Raw genomic sequence first — 16,463 nt, 5'->3', positions numbered from 1 at the left:
AAGGTGGCAATGGGGTGCCAGGTGTGATGAGGATGACAGGTGGGTAGGGTGTTTGGAAGGTGTCAGTGGGGAGACAGGTGTGATGAGGATGACAGGGGGTGGGGTGTTAGGAAAGTATCAGTGGGGTGCCAGGTGTGATGAGGATGATGGGGTGGGGTGTTAGGAAGGTGGCAGTGGGGTACCAGGTGTGATGAGACATCTCGCCCACTGTGTTCTTATTTAGTTACTGGGTAGGAGGAGGAGGAGGAGGGAGGGACTGGGCTGTCATTTAGGATCTATATAAACGCCCCCAAATGTGTGATGTCATACCATGTGATCTGAACAGCTCAACTGAAACAGCAAATGTTCTCTCCAGCAATAGAGACCAAACTGAGCATGTGCAGCAGGACTACCTTCACTGTGTCTTATCTCGACTTGTCCAGAGTGACGGTTCAGGAGGGGGAGGATCTGTGCATACAGGATCAAAGAGCCTTTTTTACACAAGTCAGTTTAGAGTAACCTGTAAATCCATACACCATGGGTTATAGACACAAACTGAGCTCCACAAGGTGGTGATCTCATTTCTGTCCTTACAGATCTCACTACAACCCTCCAGGCAGGAAGTCTCTACGGAGGACAGGAAGTGATGTCAGGTACAGACAGGAAGTGATGTCAGGTACAGACGGGACACGCCTTGTGATACGGGGTAGAGGTGATGTTGCTGAAATTGGCAGCAGAGGAGGTAATGAGATCTTATTCTCTATATACACCCAGTAACCCCCCGTCATGTCCGTCCTCTTCCTCCATAGTCACTGTGACGTCTTTTATCTCCAGCAGATGATGATATACAACGTGAGGGCAGACAGTACAGTTAGAGTACAATATAATACAGGAGGAATCGGAGGGCCCTGCCCCTTAGAGCTTACAATCTAAAAGGGAAGATCAAAAAATACAAAAGATAATAACTATGGGGGATGGGCTGATGGAGAAAATCGAAGTCCAGTTGTTAGGTGGGAGCAGGATAAGCTTCTCTGAAGAGAAGGGTTTTCAGGGATCGTCCACGTGTGGACAGAGAGACAAATTGGGATATGGAGTTCCAGAGGATGGGAGAGGCTCTGGAGATGAGTATGGGAGGAGGTGACATGGGATCTAGATAACAGGAGGTCTTAGGAGGAACGAAGAGAAGGATTAGGTTGGTATTTTGAGACTAGGTTAGTGAAGTAGCTGGAGGCCAAGTTGTGACTTTGTAAGTTGTTAGTATTTTTAATTGAATTAGTTGGGAGAGTGGAGGCCAGTGGAAGGATTGGCAGAGAGGGGTGGAGGACACTGAATGGAAGCCAGTGGAGGAATTGGCAGAGATGGATGGCAGACACTGAATGGAGGTCAGTGGAGGAATTGGCAGAGAGGGGTGGAGGACACTGAATGGAAGCCGGTGGAGGACACTGAATGGAAGTCGGTGGAGGAATTGGCAGGGAGGGGTGGAGGACACTGAATGGAGACTGGTGGAGGGATTGGCAGAAAGGGGTGGAGAACACTGAATGGAGACCAGTGGAGGGATTGGCAGAGAGGGGTGGAGAACACTGAATGGAGACCAGTGGAGGGATTGGCAGAGAGGGGTGGAGAACACTGAATGGAGACCAGTGGAGGGATTGGCAGAGAGGGGTGGAGGACACTGAATGGAGACCAGTGGAGGGATTGGCAGAGAGGGGTGGAGGACACTGAATGGAGACCAATGGAGGGATTGGCAGAGAGGGGTGGAGGACACTGAATGGAAGCCGGTGGAGGAATTGGCAGAGATGGATGGCAGACACTGAATGGAGGTCAGTGGAGGAATTGGCAGAGAGGGGTGGAGGACACTGAATGGAAGCCGGTGGAGGAATTGGCAGAGAGGGGTGGAGGACACTGAATGGAGACCAGTGGAGGGATTGGCAGAGAGGGGTGGAGAACACTGAATGGAGACCAGTGGAGGGATTGGCAGAGAGGGGTGGAGGACACTGAATGGAAGCCGGTGGAGGACACTGAATGGAAGTCGGTGGAGGAATTGGCAGGGAGGGGTGGAGGACACTGAATGGAGACCAGTGGAGGGATTGGCAGAGAGGGGTGGAGGACACTGAATGGAAGCCGGTGGAGGAATTGGCAGAGAGGCGTGGGGGACACTGAATGAAAGCCGGTGGAGGGATTGGCAGAAGGGAGTAGCAGACATTGGACCCAGACAGGAAGTCTCTATGGAAGACAGGAAGTGATGTCAGGTACAGAGAGGAAGTGATGTCAGGTAAGGTGGACAAATCTGACAGCAGCATTCATGATGTACTGAAGGGAGAGGAGCCTATGTAAAGATAATCCAATGAGGAAGGAGTTGCAGTAGTCGAGGCCAGAGGTGGCCATGGAGTGGGTTAGAAGCTTTGTGGTGTCATTGGTTAGGAAGGGGGTATTTTGGAGAAGTTGCTACGGTTGAGGTCTTGAGGCGGCATGCTTTGGATAGTGAGTGGATATGGGGTTGAAAGGAGAGTTCATAGTCCAGGATTACACCTAGCGGCCTGGCATGGGCATGGGGGGGGGGGGGGGGGTTGATGGTTGCGCCATCGTTCTTGACAGAGAAGTTAGGGGAAAGACACAAGGGAAAGGAAATATTATGAGCTCGGTTTTGGACAGACTGCGTTTGAGGAAGTGGTGTGACATCCAGGCTGATATGTCTGTTAGTAAATTAGTGATGCATGAAGAGACTGAGTAAGTTGAGGGATAGAGAGATTTTGGTGTCATCAGTGTAAAAATGGCTTTGGAAGCCTTGGAGGCTATAAGCTGATCTAGGGAGAAGGTGTAGATGAGAATAGGAGAGGTCCAAAAACAAAACCTTGGGTGACCCAGACAGAGGAAGGAAGAGGAGAGGAGGAAGTAGAATTGTAAGTGACTCTGAAGGTTAGGTGGGATGAGAATCAATGAAGAGTACAGTCACAGAGACCAAAGTATTGGAGTTTTTAAGGAGGAGGAGTGGTCCATTATTTCATAGGCAGCAGAGAGGTCCAGGATGTGGGCCGACCCCCTGGCATCCTCATTTCCAAAGTAGGGCTGGGGAACCTGCATTGTATGTAATATCAGAAACCTCAGCATGAAGTGGGGTTTAAATAAAAAGAGACCTGACTAGTGAGGAGAGGAGGATTCTGGGAATGTCATTTGATTTTACTGTTTGTGTTCAAATCTAGAGTTTTCATCCGGTGAAGTCTGGAGATCACATGACCATCACATTGCCTCCACCTCCCTCCCTGATAGAATAGAGAAATACAAAGAAGATTCTAGAAGTCACCAGAGAGATCATCGTCCTGCGCAAAGGAGAGGTGAGCGGAGCCGGGAAGGACGTCATGATGGACAATCAGCCGCCCCTCACATCACCGGGTAAGAGGAGACTTTATTGTAAAGGAGAGAGCAGTACGGAGGCTCCACCTAGATCCCCCATCATCTGATAAACACATAGAAACAATGTATTCAGTCAGTGTGTGTGTTTCCTACAGATGGATCCAGTAATGGGAACCCACCAGAGAGATGTTCCCGTCCTCTGTATTCCCGGGATTCCACACAGGAAGATCACACCATCCCCCACTGTTACAACGTTGGTGAATCGGAGCATCTAGAACATGGACTTCTGGAGAGGATGTTTTTTTTTTTCTTTTATGTGATGTCACAATATTAAAGCTCTTATTTTACAGATGATTTTCTCTCTCATTTTCTTGGTTTAGAGTGGAGATCCAATGGATATAGAATTTGAGGTTAAATCAGAAGAAGAAGAGAGGTATGTGAGGGATGATCAGCAGTCTATGGAGGAGGATGGAATAACGGGGACATTTATAGAGGAGGACACTCCTACAGAGATCAGCACAGGTGGGTCATTAACACTAAATCCATTCCTCCACCCATACTGCTCACTGATTGGTCCAGAGTAGGGCGGGGGCTGGGTGATATCAGCCTGTAATCCCCTGGTCACTTTCCTGAGCTGTGTTCCCCGTCCTGTATTCCTGGATTTCTCTCCGATAATCTTCCTTCTCTGTGCTGCCGACACAATTTATGTATCTAGACTGGATTTATGGAGATTCTGGGGATCAGCTGGCAGCAAAATGTTCATTTTCACCATAGGTATTGCTCAGCCTATTCACCTGGCGCATGTACCTTAAGTCTTCTGCCCCATACCCAGGTCTAGCAGGATCTCTGGCAGAGTAATTCTCCTGGGGTCACTTGCTCTGTTATTTGCTGGCTGTGCCGGGTGGAGGGATATGTCTGTATAGTCTCAGACCCAAGTCACTGAGTGCAGTCTCAGGAGATGGGAGGCAGCGGTGTGGGACCTCTGCAACTTGTCTCCAGTAAACATTTAATTCACCACTGATTACCGAATACCAATATTATGAGTCCTCCTGATCCTTACACTATATACAGTAATTATATATTGCATATTACATACTCCTGACCCCTGCACTATGTGCCTTATGTTGGACATTACATACTCCTGATCCCTGCACTATATAATCTGTGTTGTAGATTACATACAGACTTTTACATGGTAATAATAATGTGATAACATCCTCCAACTTTGGAACCTTAAACAGAAAGTGATAATGAGGGAGGAGTCAATAACCCAATGATGGGGGTCTTCGGGATCAGTCCAGTCTTCATCTTGGTTGTTCTCCCCCCATCCTCACTCTCTGACCTCTGGTGGGGCTCAGCCCCGCTGTTATTCATGACTAAATCATGGACTAAATAAGGAAGTTCAGGACTTCTTGTGTTGGGAAGATGGCAATGAGTAATAGAGGGGGAGGGGACACTCGTCCTATAATCCCCTCATCACTGTCACTCCTATAATAGACAGTTCTTGTTGTTTCCTCCCTCTCTGACTAAGGTCCATGAATAAAGAAATGATCTGGTAGGAGATCAGAGGACCCATTTACTAGTTACCTTGAGGGGGGAATTGTAAGATCTTCAAAGACAAAGCTGCCTGATGTGGGCGGAGTCCTGGTTTAGGGGAACCAATCAGCTGATGTCTAGTAATAATCTTTGTATTTCTATTTTAGTAGATGGACGGGAGATGAGGAAAACCTCAGAGGATTGTCTCACTTTGTCTCCAGACTGTAAAGTAGAAGATGAGGACATCACACAGTATAGTCCAGGAGAAAACCCGACTACCTCAAATGTCCATCCGGCACCACACAGTGTAGATGGACCATCGTATTCCTCTTATCCTGAGGAACCTCAGACTGTGCGGGACGGTGCCGGACCATCGTATTCCTCTTATCCCGAGGAACCTCAGACTGTGCGGGACGGTGCCGGACCATCGTATTCCTCTTATCCTGAGGAACCTCAGACTCTGCGGGACGGTGCCGGACCATCGTATTCCTCTTATCCCGAGGAACCTCAGACTGTGCGGGACGGTGCCGGACCATCGTATTCCTCTTATCCTGAGGAACCTCAGACTGTGCGGGACGGTGCCGGACCATCGTATTCCTCTTATCCTGAGGAACCTCAGACTGTGCGGGACGGTGCCGGACCATCGTATTCCTCTTATCCTGAGGAACCTCAGACTGTGCGGGACGGTGCCGGACCATCGTATTCCTCTTATCCCGAGGAACCTCAGACTGTGCGGGACGGTGCCGGACCGTCGTATTCCTCTTATCCTGAGGAACCTCAGACTGTGCGGGACGGTGCCGGACCATCGTATTCCTCTTATCCCGAGGAACCTCAGACTGTGCGGGACGGTGCCGGACCGTCGTATTCCTCTTATCCTGAGGAACCTCAGACTGTGCGGGACGGTGCCGGACCATCGTATTCCTCTTATCCTGAGGAACCTCAGACTGTGCGGGACGGTGCCGGACCATCGTATTCCTCTTATCCCGAGGAACCTCAGACTGTGCGGGACGGTGCTGGACCGTCGTATTCCTCTTATCCCGAGGAACCTCAGACTGTGCGGGACGGTGCCGGACCATCGTATTCCTCTTATCCTGAGGAACCTCAGACTGTGCGGGACGGTGCCGGACCATCGTATTCCTCTTATCCTGAGGAACCTCAGACTGTGCGGGATGGTGCCGGACCATCATATTCCTCTTATCCTGAGGAACCTCAGACTGTGAGGGATGGGGCCATCCTTCCAACAGATAAAAGGTTTCCCTGTACTGACTGCGGGAAGTGTTTCTATAATAAATCCAAACTTAATGTGCATAAAAGAACTCACATACGTGAGAAGCCGTATTCCTGTCCTGAGTGTGGGAAATGTTTTTCAGAGAAGTCCTATCTTTCTAATCATCAGAAATTGCACACGGGGGAAAAGCCGTATTCCTGTCCTGAGTGTGGGAAAAGTTTTTCAATGAAGTCCCGTCTTACCGTACATCAGAGATTGCACACGGGTGAGAAGCCGTATTCATGTCCTGAGTGTGGGAAATGTTTTCCACAGAAGACCCATCTTTCCCATCATCAGAAATTGCACACGGGAGAAAAGCCGTATTCATGTCCTGAGTGCGGGAAATGTTTTTCAATGAAGTTCAATCTTTCCACACATCAGAGATCTCACACGGGGGAGAAACCGTATTCCTGTCCAGAGTGCGGGAAATGTTTTTCACATAAGTCTCATCTTTCCAGACATCAGAGATTACACACGGGGGAAAAGTCACATTCCTGTCCTGAATGCGGGAAATGTTTTTCACAGAAGTCCCATCTTTCCAGACATTGGAGATTACACACGGGGGGAGAAGCCGTATTCCTGTCCTGAGTGCGGAAAAGAAAAATACTGAACTTATGATTAAACCAGCCGACAAGGGTGGATACCTTCCTTGTAGTAACGGATCGTATTAGTTATGAACATGTGTTTATATATTCGCCAAAATCGAGAATGGTATAGACCAATTTCTCGAACAGTTATTGAATTCTATTGCAACGAATATAGAAATATTATTGGTAAAGCTCCCTCTAGGAACCCACTTGATAAACAAACCTGGACCTTTCTTAATGTCCAGGAACCTAAAGTTTCAACTTTTCACGCTCTACCCTCAGGTTCATAAATCTTTAATTACCCCCCCCCCCCCCCCACCCGGGTGTCCCGATATCTATGGATGTGGGTGTCGTAACTGAAAATGCAAGAAGTCTAATATAATAATGATACATACCTGAGTCCTCATGCTAAATCACTGTTTTCTCGAATCGCCTTTCAGGACAACCCCAGAGAGAGTGTAGCTCCACCTTCTTCTCGGGAAACACATGCCCACTTTAAAAACTCCCCCTCTTCTGGGAAATTCAAAAAGAATGTCGGAAAGCTGAGCAAACGGAGCTGTCCTACTCGGCGGAATGGACGAGGGCAAGACGGCGATGACGGAGGTAGGCACCCCCAGCACCGGTCCAGCCCAGGTAGGTGAGGTGCAGCGGCGATTTCTTGCTACCCTAATGGGCTGTTCTCTGGGTTTTTTGTATGTTCCTCCCTATTGGGGGCCTGTCGCTGCAGGGTCAGAGGTGACGTCTCTCGGACCCTGCAGCATGGTTCAGGGGTCTCCCTGGTGGCCTGTTGGTGGTGGGTCTCTGCACTGGCTTGGTTGGGTCTCTGCACTGGCTTGGTTGGGTCTCTGCACTGGCTTGGTTGGGTCTCTGCACTGGCTTGGTTGGGTCTCTGCACTGGCTTGGTGGTGGTCTTTTTTTGCAGTTGATCTCTTAGTGAGTTAAATTGTGTGTCATTTCAGGAAAAATCACTAGGAAAGTCTAAACCAAGCCAGAGGAAATGCCCTTCTTGCAAGAACCCCCTTAGAGACTCATGGCAGAAGGCGATGTGCAGAGTTTGTATCAAGGAGTTGGTGGAGGAGGAAACGTCCCAACAGTATAAAGAGTTATTTTCCTCGGTCAAAGAGCTGACAAACTCGCTGAGTTCGGTCAGGTCCAGCCTGATACAAAACCCATCCGGGCAGGCTGAGCCTCAGAACCTACCGCCTAGTCTCAAGGCATCTTCTTCTAGACCAGTAGAGACCGAGGACTCTGGAGATGAAGGGGGAAGTACTCTTGTCTCCTTCAGGGACTCTGAAGAGGAGGAAGGGGAAGAGGATAGCAGGGCCTCTCGGTACAAGCTATCACTAGAGGAGGTAGATGACATTTTGAGGGCAATCTACACGAAATTCAGGAAGAAAAGGTACAACTGTCGGTCCACGACAAGATGTACCAGGGGATGGACGAAACAAGATGTAGAGTTTTTCCAGTCCACCGGGTCCTTTCGGATTCAGTTAAAAAAGAATGTAAGGACCCAGAACGAGCCCCTTTTCTATCCCCCTTGGTGGGAGTGGAGATGACCCCATCTAGAAGGATATACAGTACATACACACACAGCACAAGGCCGTGTTCACTTTATGAGACGTTTCTCTGGGCTGCAGTTCCTCTGATCTCCACAAGGTGGTGATCTCGCTTCTACCCAGACAGGAAGTCTCTATGGAAGACAGGAAGTGATGTCAGCTACGGACAAGTAGTGATGTCAGGTATAAATAAGAAGTTCCAGGTGAGAGGTGAGTCGGATAGTGGTAGGAAGAAGAGGAGACGTTGCTGGAAGTGCTAGTAGAGGAGGTAATAAGATCTTATTTTCTATTTACACCCAGTAACCCCCCGGTCATGTCCGTCCTCTTCCTCCATAGTCACTGTGACCTCTTTTATCTCCAGCAGATGATGATATACAAAGTGAGGGCAGACAGTACAGTTAGAGTATAATATAATACAGGAGGAATCGGAGGGCCCTGCCCTTTAGAGCTTACAATCTAAAAGGAAAGATCAAAAAATACAAAAGATAATAACTATGGGGGATGGGCTGATGGAGAGAATCGAAGTCGAGTTGTTAGGTGGGAGCAGGATAAGCTTCTCTGAAGAGAAGCTTATCAGGGATCATCCACGTGTGGACACAGTAGGAGATAAATTGGGATATGGAGTTCCAGAGGATGGGAGAGGCTCTGGAGATGAGTATGGGAGGAGGTGACACGGGATCTAGCTAACAGGAGGTCTTAGAAGGAACGAAGAGAAGGATTAGGTTGGTATTTTGAGACTAAGTTAATGAAGTAGCTGGGGGGCCAAGTTGTGACTTTGTAAGTTGTTGTTAGTATTTTTTATTGAATTAGTTGGGAGAGTGGAGGCCAGTGGAGGGATTGGCAGAGAGGGGTGGAGAACACTGACTGGAGGATAGTGGAGGGATTGGCAGAGAGGGGTAGAGAACACTGACTGGATGATAGTGGAGGGATTGGCAGAGAGGGTTGGAGGACACTGAATGGAGACCAGTGGATGGATTGGAAGAGAGGGGTGGCAGACACTGAATGGAGGTCAGTGGAGGGATTGGCAGAGAGGGATGGAGGACACTGAATGGAGGTCAGTGGAGGGATTGGAAGAGAGGGGTGGCAGACACTGAATGGAGGTCAGTGGAGGGATTGGTAGAGAGGGGTGGCAGACACTGAATGGAGGTCAGTGGAGGGATTGGCAGTGAGTGGTGGAGGACACTGAAGGGAAGCCAGTGGAGGGATTGGAAGAGAGGGGTGGCAGACACTGAATGGAGGTCAGTGGAGGGATTGGTAGAGAGGGGTGGCAGACACTGAATGGAGGTCAGTGGAGGGATTGGCAGTGAGTGGTGGAGGACACTGAAGGGAAGCCAGTGGAGGGATTGGCAGAGGGGCGTAACAGACATTGAACCCAGACAGGAAGTCTCTATGGAAGACAGGAAGTGATGTCAGGTACACACAGGAAGTGAGCAGGGTTGAAATAGGGAAGTGTTGATTGTACCTGTGGACAGGGAGTAACAAGTGGTTGGCAATCTCCTGGGCAGTAAGTGAGTTAGTGGGTGGAGGCGGTGGAAGATGAAGTAGAGAGTTGGAGTTAGAGAAGAGTTGAGAGGGACTGGATGATAAGTTGGTAATGAGAGCAATGAAATAGGTCGGCTTGGTAGTGCTGAGGCAGGAATTTTATTTTTGGAGGGCAGATTTATGATGGTTGAAGTCCTTCTAATGTCGCGTACACACAATCGGGGGGATCAGTCCGTCGAACATTCCGATCGTGTGTGGGATAATCCGATCATTTTTATTTAAAAAAATCAGACGGACCTAGAAATAGAACATGTTTCAAATCTGTCTGACGGACTCAATTCCTATCGGAAAAACTGTTTGTCTGTATGCTGGTTCGACAGACCAAATACGACAGCTATTGGCTACTGGCTACTGGCTATTGAACTTCCTTTTTTAGTCCCATCTTACGTCATCACGTTCAAAATGAACGGACTTTCGAACAGACTTCACGAGTGGGCAAGTCCGTTCATTCGGAAGTCCGTCGTAACTCTGTCGGGAAGATCGTCTGAACTTTTCTGCTGGAAAGTCCGGTCGTGTGTGCGCGGCATAAGACTTAGGCCCTGTACAAACAGTCGCACATTCCGACGACAAAATAGTTTGGCCCAAACTTGTCTTGCATACACACGGTTGCTCAAAGTTGACGGAAAATCCAATTGTTCAGAACAAGGTGACGTACAACACGTACAACGTGACTATAAAGAGGCCAGCAGCCAATAGCTTTAGTCTTGTAATTTATTCTGAGCATGAGTGGCATTTTGTGCGTCAGAATTGTCTATGCGCGATCGGAATTTAAACGATTGGATTTTGTTGTCGGAAAATTTTAGATCCAGATCTCAAACTTTGTGTGTCGGAAATTTCCGACGGAAAAAGTCAGATGGAAGCCACGCGCGATTCGTAATTTCCGACAACACGATCTGATCGCACATTTTCCGTCGGAAAGTCCGACCGTGTGTGCAGGGCATTAGTCTTTACACTACTGGCGCTCAAGAGCACGGCTATGGTTTTTCAGACCGGTGTCAGCGGTTTGACAAGGTTGTAGGGGTCAGTGTTATGTACCCAATAGGTGAGCCCGAATTGCATAGGATGGCCCCTCTTACGCCTCCGACTCGAGGCCCCTGGCAGTGAAGACAAGAGCGCAGGAGTGAGGAGTGGTACGAGTGCCTGGCAGGGGAATAACAGCAGATGGATCAGGTGGTAGGCACAGCAGACGGGTGGTCCGGCAGACAGGGGCAGCAGACTGGAGGGCTCAGCAGACAGGTGCAGCAGACTGGAGGGCTCAGCGGACAGGGGCAGCAGACTGGATGGCTCAGTGGACAGGGGCAGCAGACTGGAGGGCTCAGCGGACAGGGGCAGCAGACTGGAGGGCTCAGCGGACAGGGGCAGCAGACTGGAGGGCTCAGCGGACAGGGGCAGCAGACTGGAGGGCTCAGCGGACAGGGGCAGCAGACTGGAAGGCTCAGCGGACAGGGGCAGCAGACTGGAGGGCTCAGCGGACAGGGGCAGCAGACTGGAGGGCTCAGCGGACAGGGGCAGCAGACTGGAGGGCTCAGCGGACAGGGGCAGCAGAGTGGATGGCTCAGCGGACAGGTGCAGCAGACTGGAGGGCTCAGCGGACAGGTGCAGCAGACTGGATGGCTCAGCGGACAGGTGCAGCAGACTGAAGCTGGAGCTGGATGGCTTCAGCAGGTAGATTTAGCAAAATGGAGGACAGTCTAGGAAAGTCAGGCAGCCGGGTCGGTTATGAGGCGGGCAGCAGGAGAACAAAAGGAGCAGGCAGGAGAATGGTCAGACAAGCCGGGGTCAGTTGCAGGCGAATAACAGGAACAGTCTTAGACAAGCTGGATTAAAGAGGAAGTAAACTCTCCCACTCTAATGCTTCTTTTCATTTAGTTCATTATAATAAGTAATTATCAAACTATAGCCATGTAATCCAGCCCAAATCGCATATTACTTACTGTTTAAAGAAGCCTTAAAAAAACTTGTAACCAGGGGTTAGGCAGCGCCATCTTAAGTATTGCTTTCTGAGTCCACAGTGGAGTGTATTTCCGCCCTTACATTGAGCACTTCCTGTACTGTTAACCAAGCCTGCTTCTCAATCCAACGTTTCTATGGTGACCCTGCTTCCCTGTTCATAGCTGACTTGTTTTATTTCCTAGTATTTACTTGTGCCGATCATCTAGTGTTTGCTTTTGTCAGTCTTATCTTCAGCTGATAAGACTGCAGAAATGCTGTCTGATGCCCTGGTTTTCACTGCATGTGATGTCACATGGTCACATGGGGGTGTAGGAGGAAGCTCTGAATGATTCTGCAGTCTCCTGGGATTTCAGCGTTGTGTGCCGTAGGAAGTCCTGATAATAGATAGACAAGTACACAGAGTGTGCCGTAAATCAGGGGAGATCTGGGCATGCTCAGTGACGTCATTCTAAAGAACAAAAAGGATTACAACAATACTAAGCAAGTAAGGAGATATCTACAAGCCGTGTTCATTAGGGGTTTTTTTATGCTGATTTACATGGGACAAAGTTGTGGGGGAGGGTTTACAACCACTTTAACAGGAGCAGGTTTCAGATTATCTGGGAACACGCACACACAGCTGCAGAGCAAACAGCAGCATTTACCTGTGTCAGACAGGTTTAAATAACCTGCCAGATGCTAACGGACGCGCACACGCGGTCCCGTGCGTGCATGCGCAAAGGCACCCGCAATCACGCACCAAAAGGATTGCCCATTAGGATAAATGATTCTGCGTACAGAAACCTCACACAGGTCCCCCCCCCACACAACTCCTCTTCCCAATGACCCTCCAATCAGAGTCAGAGAATCCTATGACATCACACTGACCTCACAGCGCCTCCACTTAATATCCCTCTATCCGACTCTTTTTTTTCTGATGTTCTCAGGATGTGGGCCGACCCCCTGGCCTCCTCATTTCCAAAGTAGGGCTGGTGAACCTGTATTGTATGTAATATCAGAAACCTCAGCATGAAGTGGGGTTTAAATAAAAAGAGACCTGGCTAGAGAGGCGAGGAGGATTCTGGGAAAGTCATTTGATTTTACTGTTTGTGTTCAAATCTAGAGATTTCATCCTATGAAGTCTGGAGATCACATGACCATCACATTGCCTCCACCTCCCTCCCTGATAGAGAGATCATCGTCCTGCGCAAAGGAGAGGTGAACGGTGCTGGAAAGGACATCATGATGGACAATCAGCCGCCCCTCACATCACTGGGTAAGAGGAGACTTTATTGTAAAGGAGAGAGCAGTACGGAGGCTCCACCTAGATCCCCCATCATCTGATAAACACATAGAAACAATGTATTCAGTCAGTGTGTGTGTTTCCTACAGATGGATCCAGTAATGGGAACCCACCAGAGAGATGTCCCCGTCCTCTGTATTCCCGGGATTCCACACAGGAAGGTCACACCATCCCCCACCATCATCAGGTAGGTGGAGTTTAGGTTCCTAACTGAAGGGAATGTAGATTGTCTAGAGGTGGTTTTTAACCCCTTCATGTCTGTTAAAGTGTGATGTTCAATCACCCACACAGGCCTGTGATCATCAGGTAGGTGAGGAACAATCACTGATAGTATCATTAGGATCTGTACATTATCTGCATTGTTACCATTGATGTCATTTTTATTATATATTCAGAGTGGAAACCTGAGAGATCCTAAAGTTGAGATTAAAGAAGAGATAAAAGAGGAGGATGATGAGGATGGGGTGATGGAGGAGTTTCCAAAAGGACACAAAGATCTGTACCAGGACACCATGGTGGAGTCATCCAGCTACAGGAACCCACCAGAGAGATGTCCCCGTCCTCTGTATTCCCGGGATCCCACACAGGAAGATCACACCATCCCCCACTGTTACAAGGTTGGTGAATCGGAGCATCTAGAACATGGACTCATGGAGAGGATGTTTTTTTTCTCTTATCTTACAGATGATATTCTCTCTCATTTTCTTGGTTTAGACTGGAGATCCAATCGATATAGAATTTGAGGTTAAAACAGAAGAAGAAGAAGAAGAAGAGAGGTATTCCACACAGGAAGGTCACACCATCCCCCACTGTTACAAGGTTGGTGGGACGGAGAATCTAGAACATTCACTTACAGAGACAATGTGTGGATTTTTTATGTGATGTCACAATATTAAAGCTCTTATTTTACAGATGATTTTCTCTCTCATTTTCTTGGTTTAGAGTGGAGATCCAATCGATATAGAATTTGAGGTGAAATCAGAAGAAGAAGAAGAGAGGTATGTGAGGGATGATCAGCAGTCTATGGAGGAGGATGGAATAACGGGGACATTTATAGAGGAGGACACTCCTACAGAGATCAGCACAGGTGGGTCATTAACACTAAATCCATTCCTCCACCCATACTGCTCACTGATTGGTCCAGAGTAGGGCGGGGGCTGGGTGATATCAGCCTGTAATCCCCTGGTCACTTTCCTGAGCTGTGTTCCCCGTCCTGTATTCCTGGACTTCTCTCCGATAATCTTCCCTCTCTGTGCTGCCGACACAATTTATGGAGATTCTGGGGTTCAGCAAAATTTAGATTTTCACTATAGGCATTGCTCTACCTAGGCACCTGGGGTATGTGTCTTGAGTCTTCTGCCCCATGTCAGGGTATATCAGGATCTCTATCTCTGCAATTCTCCCGGGGTTACTTACTCTGTTGTCTGCTGGCTTTTCCCATGTGGAGGGATATGTCTGTATAGTCTCAGACCCAAGTCACTGAGTGCAGTCTCAGGAGATGGGAGGCAGCGGTGTGGGACCTCTGCAACTTGTCTCCAGTAAACATTTAATCCACCACTGATTACCAACATTATGAGTCCTCCTGATCTTTACACTATATACAGTAATTATATATTGCATATTACATACTCCTGATTAGGCATGGGCTTTATGCTCGGGTCGAACATGAGTTAGACTCGAACATTGGCTGTTCGCCCGTTCGCTGAATAGCGAACAAATTGGGGTGTTCGCAGCAAATTCGAAAGCAGCGGAGCACCCTTTAAAAGTCTATGGGAGAAATCAAAAGTGCTAAATTTAAAGGTTAATATGCAAGTTATTGTCCTAAAGAGTTTTTGGATGACCCGGGTCCTGCCCCAGGGGACATGTACCAATGCAAAAAAAAAGTTTTAAAAACAGCCGTCATTTCGGGCACTAGTGATTTTAATAATGCTTAAAGTGAAAAAATAAAAGTGTAATATTCCTTTAAATTTCATACCTGGGGGGTGTGTATAGTATGCCTGTAAAGGGGCGCGTGTTTCTCATGTTTAGAACAGTCCGGGGGCAAAATTACATTTCTAAAGGAAAAAAAGTAATTTAAAACTACTCGCGGCTACAATGAATTGTCGGTCCGCAATACACATAAAAGCCAATTGAAAAAAACAGCATGGGATTCCCCCACAGGGGAACCCCGACCCCAAAATGAAAAGGTATGGATTTTAAGGGGGACCCCACACCAGCATTTTTTTTTTTAAAATGGCGTAGGGTCCTCCCAAAAATCCATGCCAGACCCTTATCCGAGCACGCAACCTGGCAGGCCACAGGAAAAGAGGGGAGGGAAGAGCGAACACCCCCCCCCCCTCCTGAACTGTGCCAGGCCACATGCCCTCAGCATTGGGAGGGTGCTTTGGGGTAGCCCTCCAAAGCACCTTGTCCCCATGTTGATAGGGAGAAGGGCCTCATCCCCACAACCCTTGCTCAGTGGTTGTGGGGATCTGCAGGCGGGGGGCTTATCAGAATCAGGAAGCCCCCTTTAACAAGGGGATCCCCAGATCCTGCCCCCCCCCGTGTGATTTGGTACCCCTACCATTTCACAAAAAAAGTGTCAAAAATGTTAAAAAAAACAATAGACGGGTTTTTGACAATTCCTTTATTAATGTCTTCTTCTTTCCCCGCTTCTTCTTCTGGTCTTCCTTTGGTGTTTTTCTTCTTCCTCCCATTTTTGTTCTTCCCCCGCTTCTTCCTCTATCTTCCCCCACTCCTTCCTCTATCTTCCCCCGCTTCTTCCTCTATCTTCCCCCACTCCTTCCTCTATCTTCCCCCACTTCTTCCTCTATCTTCCCCCGCTTCTTCCTCTATCTTCCCCCGCTTCTTCCTCTATCTTCCCCCGCTCCTTCCTCTATCTTCCCCCGCTTCTTCCTCTATCTTCCCCCGCTCCTTCCTCTATCTTCCCCCGCTCCTTCCTCTATCTTCCCCCGCTCCTTCCTCTATCTTCCCCCGCTCCTTCCTCTATCTTCCCCCACTTCTACCTCTATCTTCCCCCACTTCTACCTCTATCTTCCCCCGCTTCTTCCTCTATCTTCCCCCGCTTCTTCCTCTATCTTCCCCCACTCCTTCCTCTATCTTCCCCCACTTCTTCCTCTATCTTCCCCCGCTTCTTCCTCTATCTTCCCCCGCTTCTTCCTCTATCTTCCCCCGCTCCTTCCTCTATCTTCCCCCGCTCCTTCCTCTATCTTCCTCCGCTCCTTCCTCTATCTTCCCCCGCTCCTTCCTCTATCTTCCCCCACTCCTTCCTCTATCTTCCTCCGCTCCTTCCTCTATCTTCCCCCGCTTCTTCCTCTATCTTCCCCCACTCCTTCCTCTATCTTCCCCCACTCCTTCCTCTATCTTCCCCCACTCCTTCCTCTATCTTCCCCCACTCCTTCCTCTATCTT

At 48.8% G+C, this 16,463-nt stretch overlaps 2 protein-coding genes across 2 annotated transcripts; both read left to right on the top strand.

The window, feature by feature from the left end:
* Nucleotides 1-595: 595 nt before the first annotated feature.
* Nucleotides 596-7,324, top strand: LOC143955665 (uncharacterized). The gene is made up of 5 exons (XM_077465770.1): nucleotides 596-721; nucleotides 3,180-3,369; nucleotides 3,486-3,583; nucleotides 3,711-3,852; nucleotides 5,034-7,324. Exons 2-5 carry the CDS (start codon nucleotides 3,336-3,338, stop codon nucleotides 6,719-6,721), a joined length of 1,962 nt encoding a protein of 653 aa, XP_077321896.1. The 5' UTR covers nucleotides 596-721; nucleotides 3,180-3,335; the 3' UTR covers nucleotides 6,722-7,324.
* Nucleotides 7,325-12,867: 5,543 nt separating this feature from the next.
* On the top strand, nucleotides 12,868-15,082 carry LOC143956072 (uncharacterized). Its single transcript, XM_077466198.1, has 5 exons — nucleotides 12,868-13,026; nucleotides 13,143-13,240; nucleotides 13,449-13,670; nucleotides 13,768-13,872; nucleotides 13,996-15,082. The coding sequence occupies exons 1-5, from the start codon at nucleotides 12,993-12,995 to the stop codon at nucleotides 14,200-14,202; spliced, it is 666 nt and encodes a 221-aa protein (XP_077322324.1). The 5' UTR covers nucleotides 12,868-12,992; the 3' UTR covers nucleotides 14,203-15,082.
* The last annotated feature ends 1,381 nt before the right edge of the window (nucleotides 15,083-16,463 follow it).

The sequence above is a fragment of the Lithobates pipiens genome, unplaced genomic scaffold, assembly GCF_037356315.1.
Source record: "Lithobates pipiens isolate NorthernLeopardFrog02 unplaced genomic scaffold, aLitPip1_a1.2 Scaffold_35, whole genome shotgun sequence".
In the NCBI taxonomy this organism is placed as follows: domain Eukaryota; kingdom Metazoa; phylum Chordata; class Amphibia; order Anura; family Ranidae; genus Lithobates; species Lithobates pipiens.
This window is presented reverse-complemented; position numbering and strand designations above follow the sequence as displayed.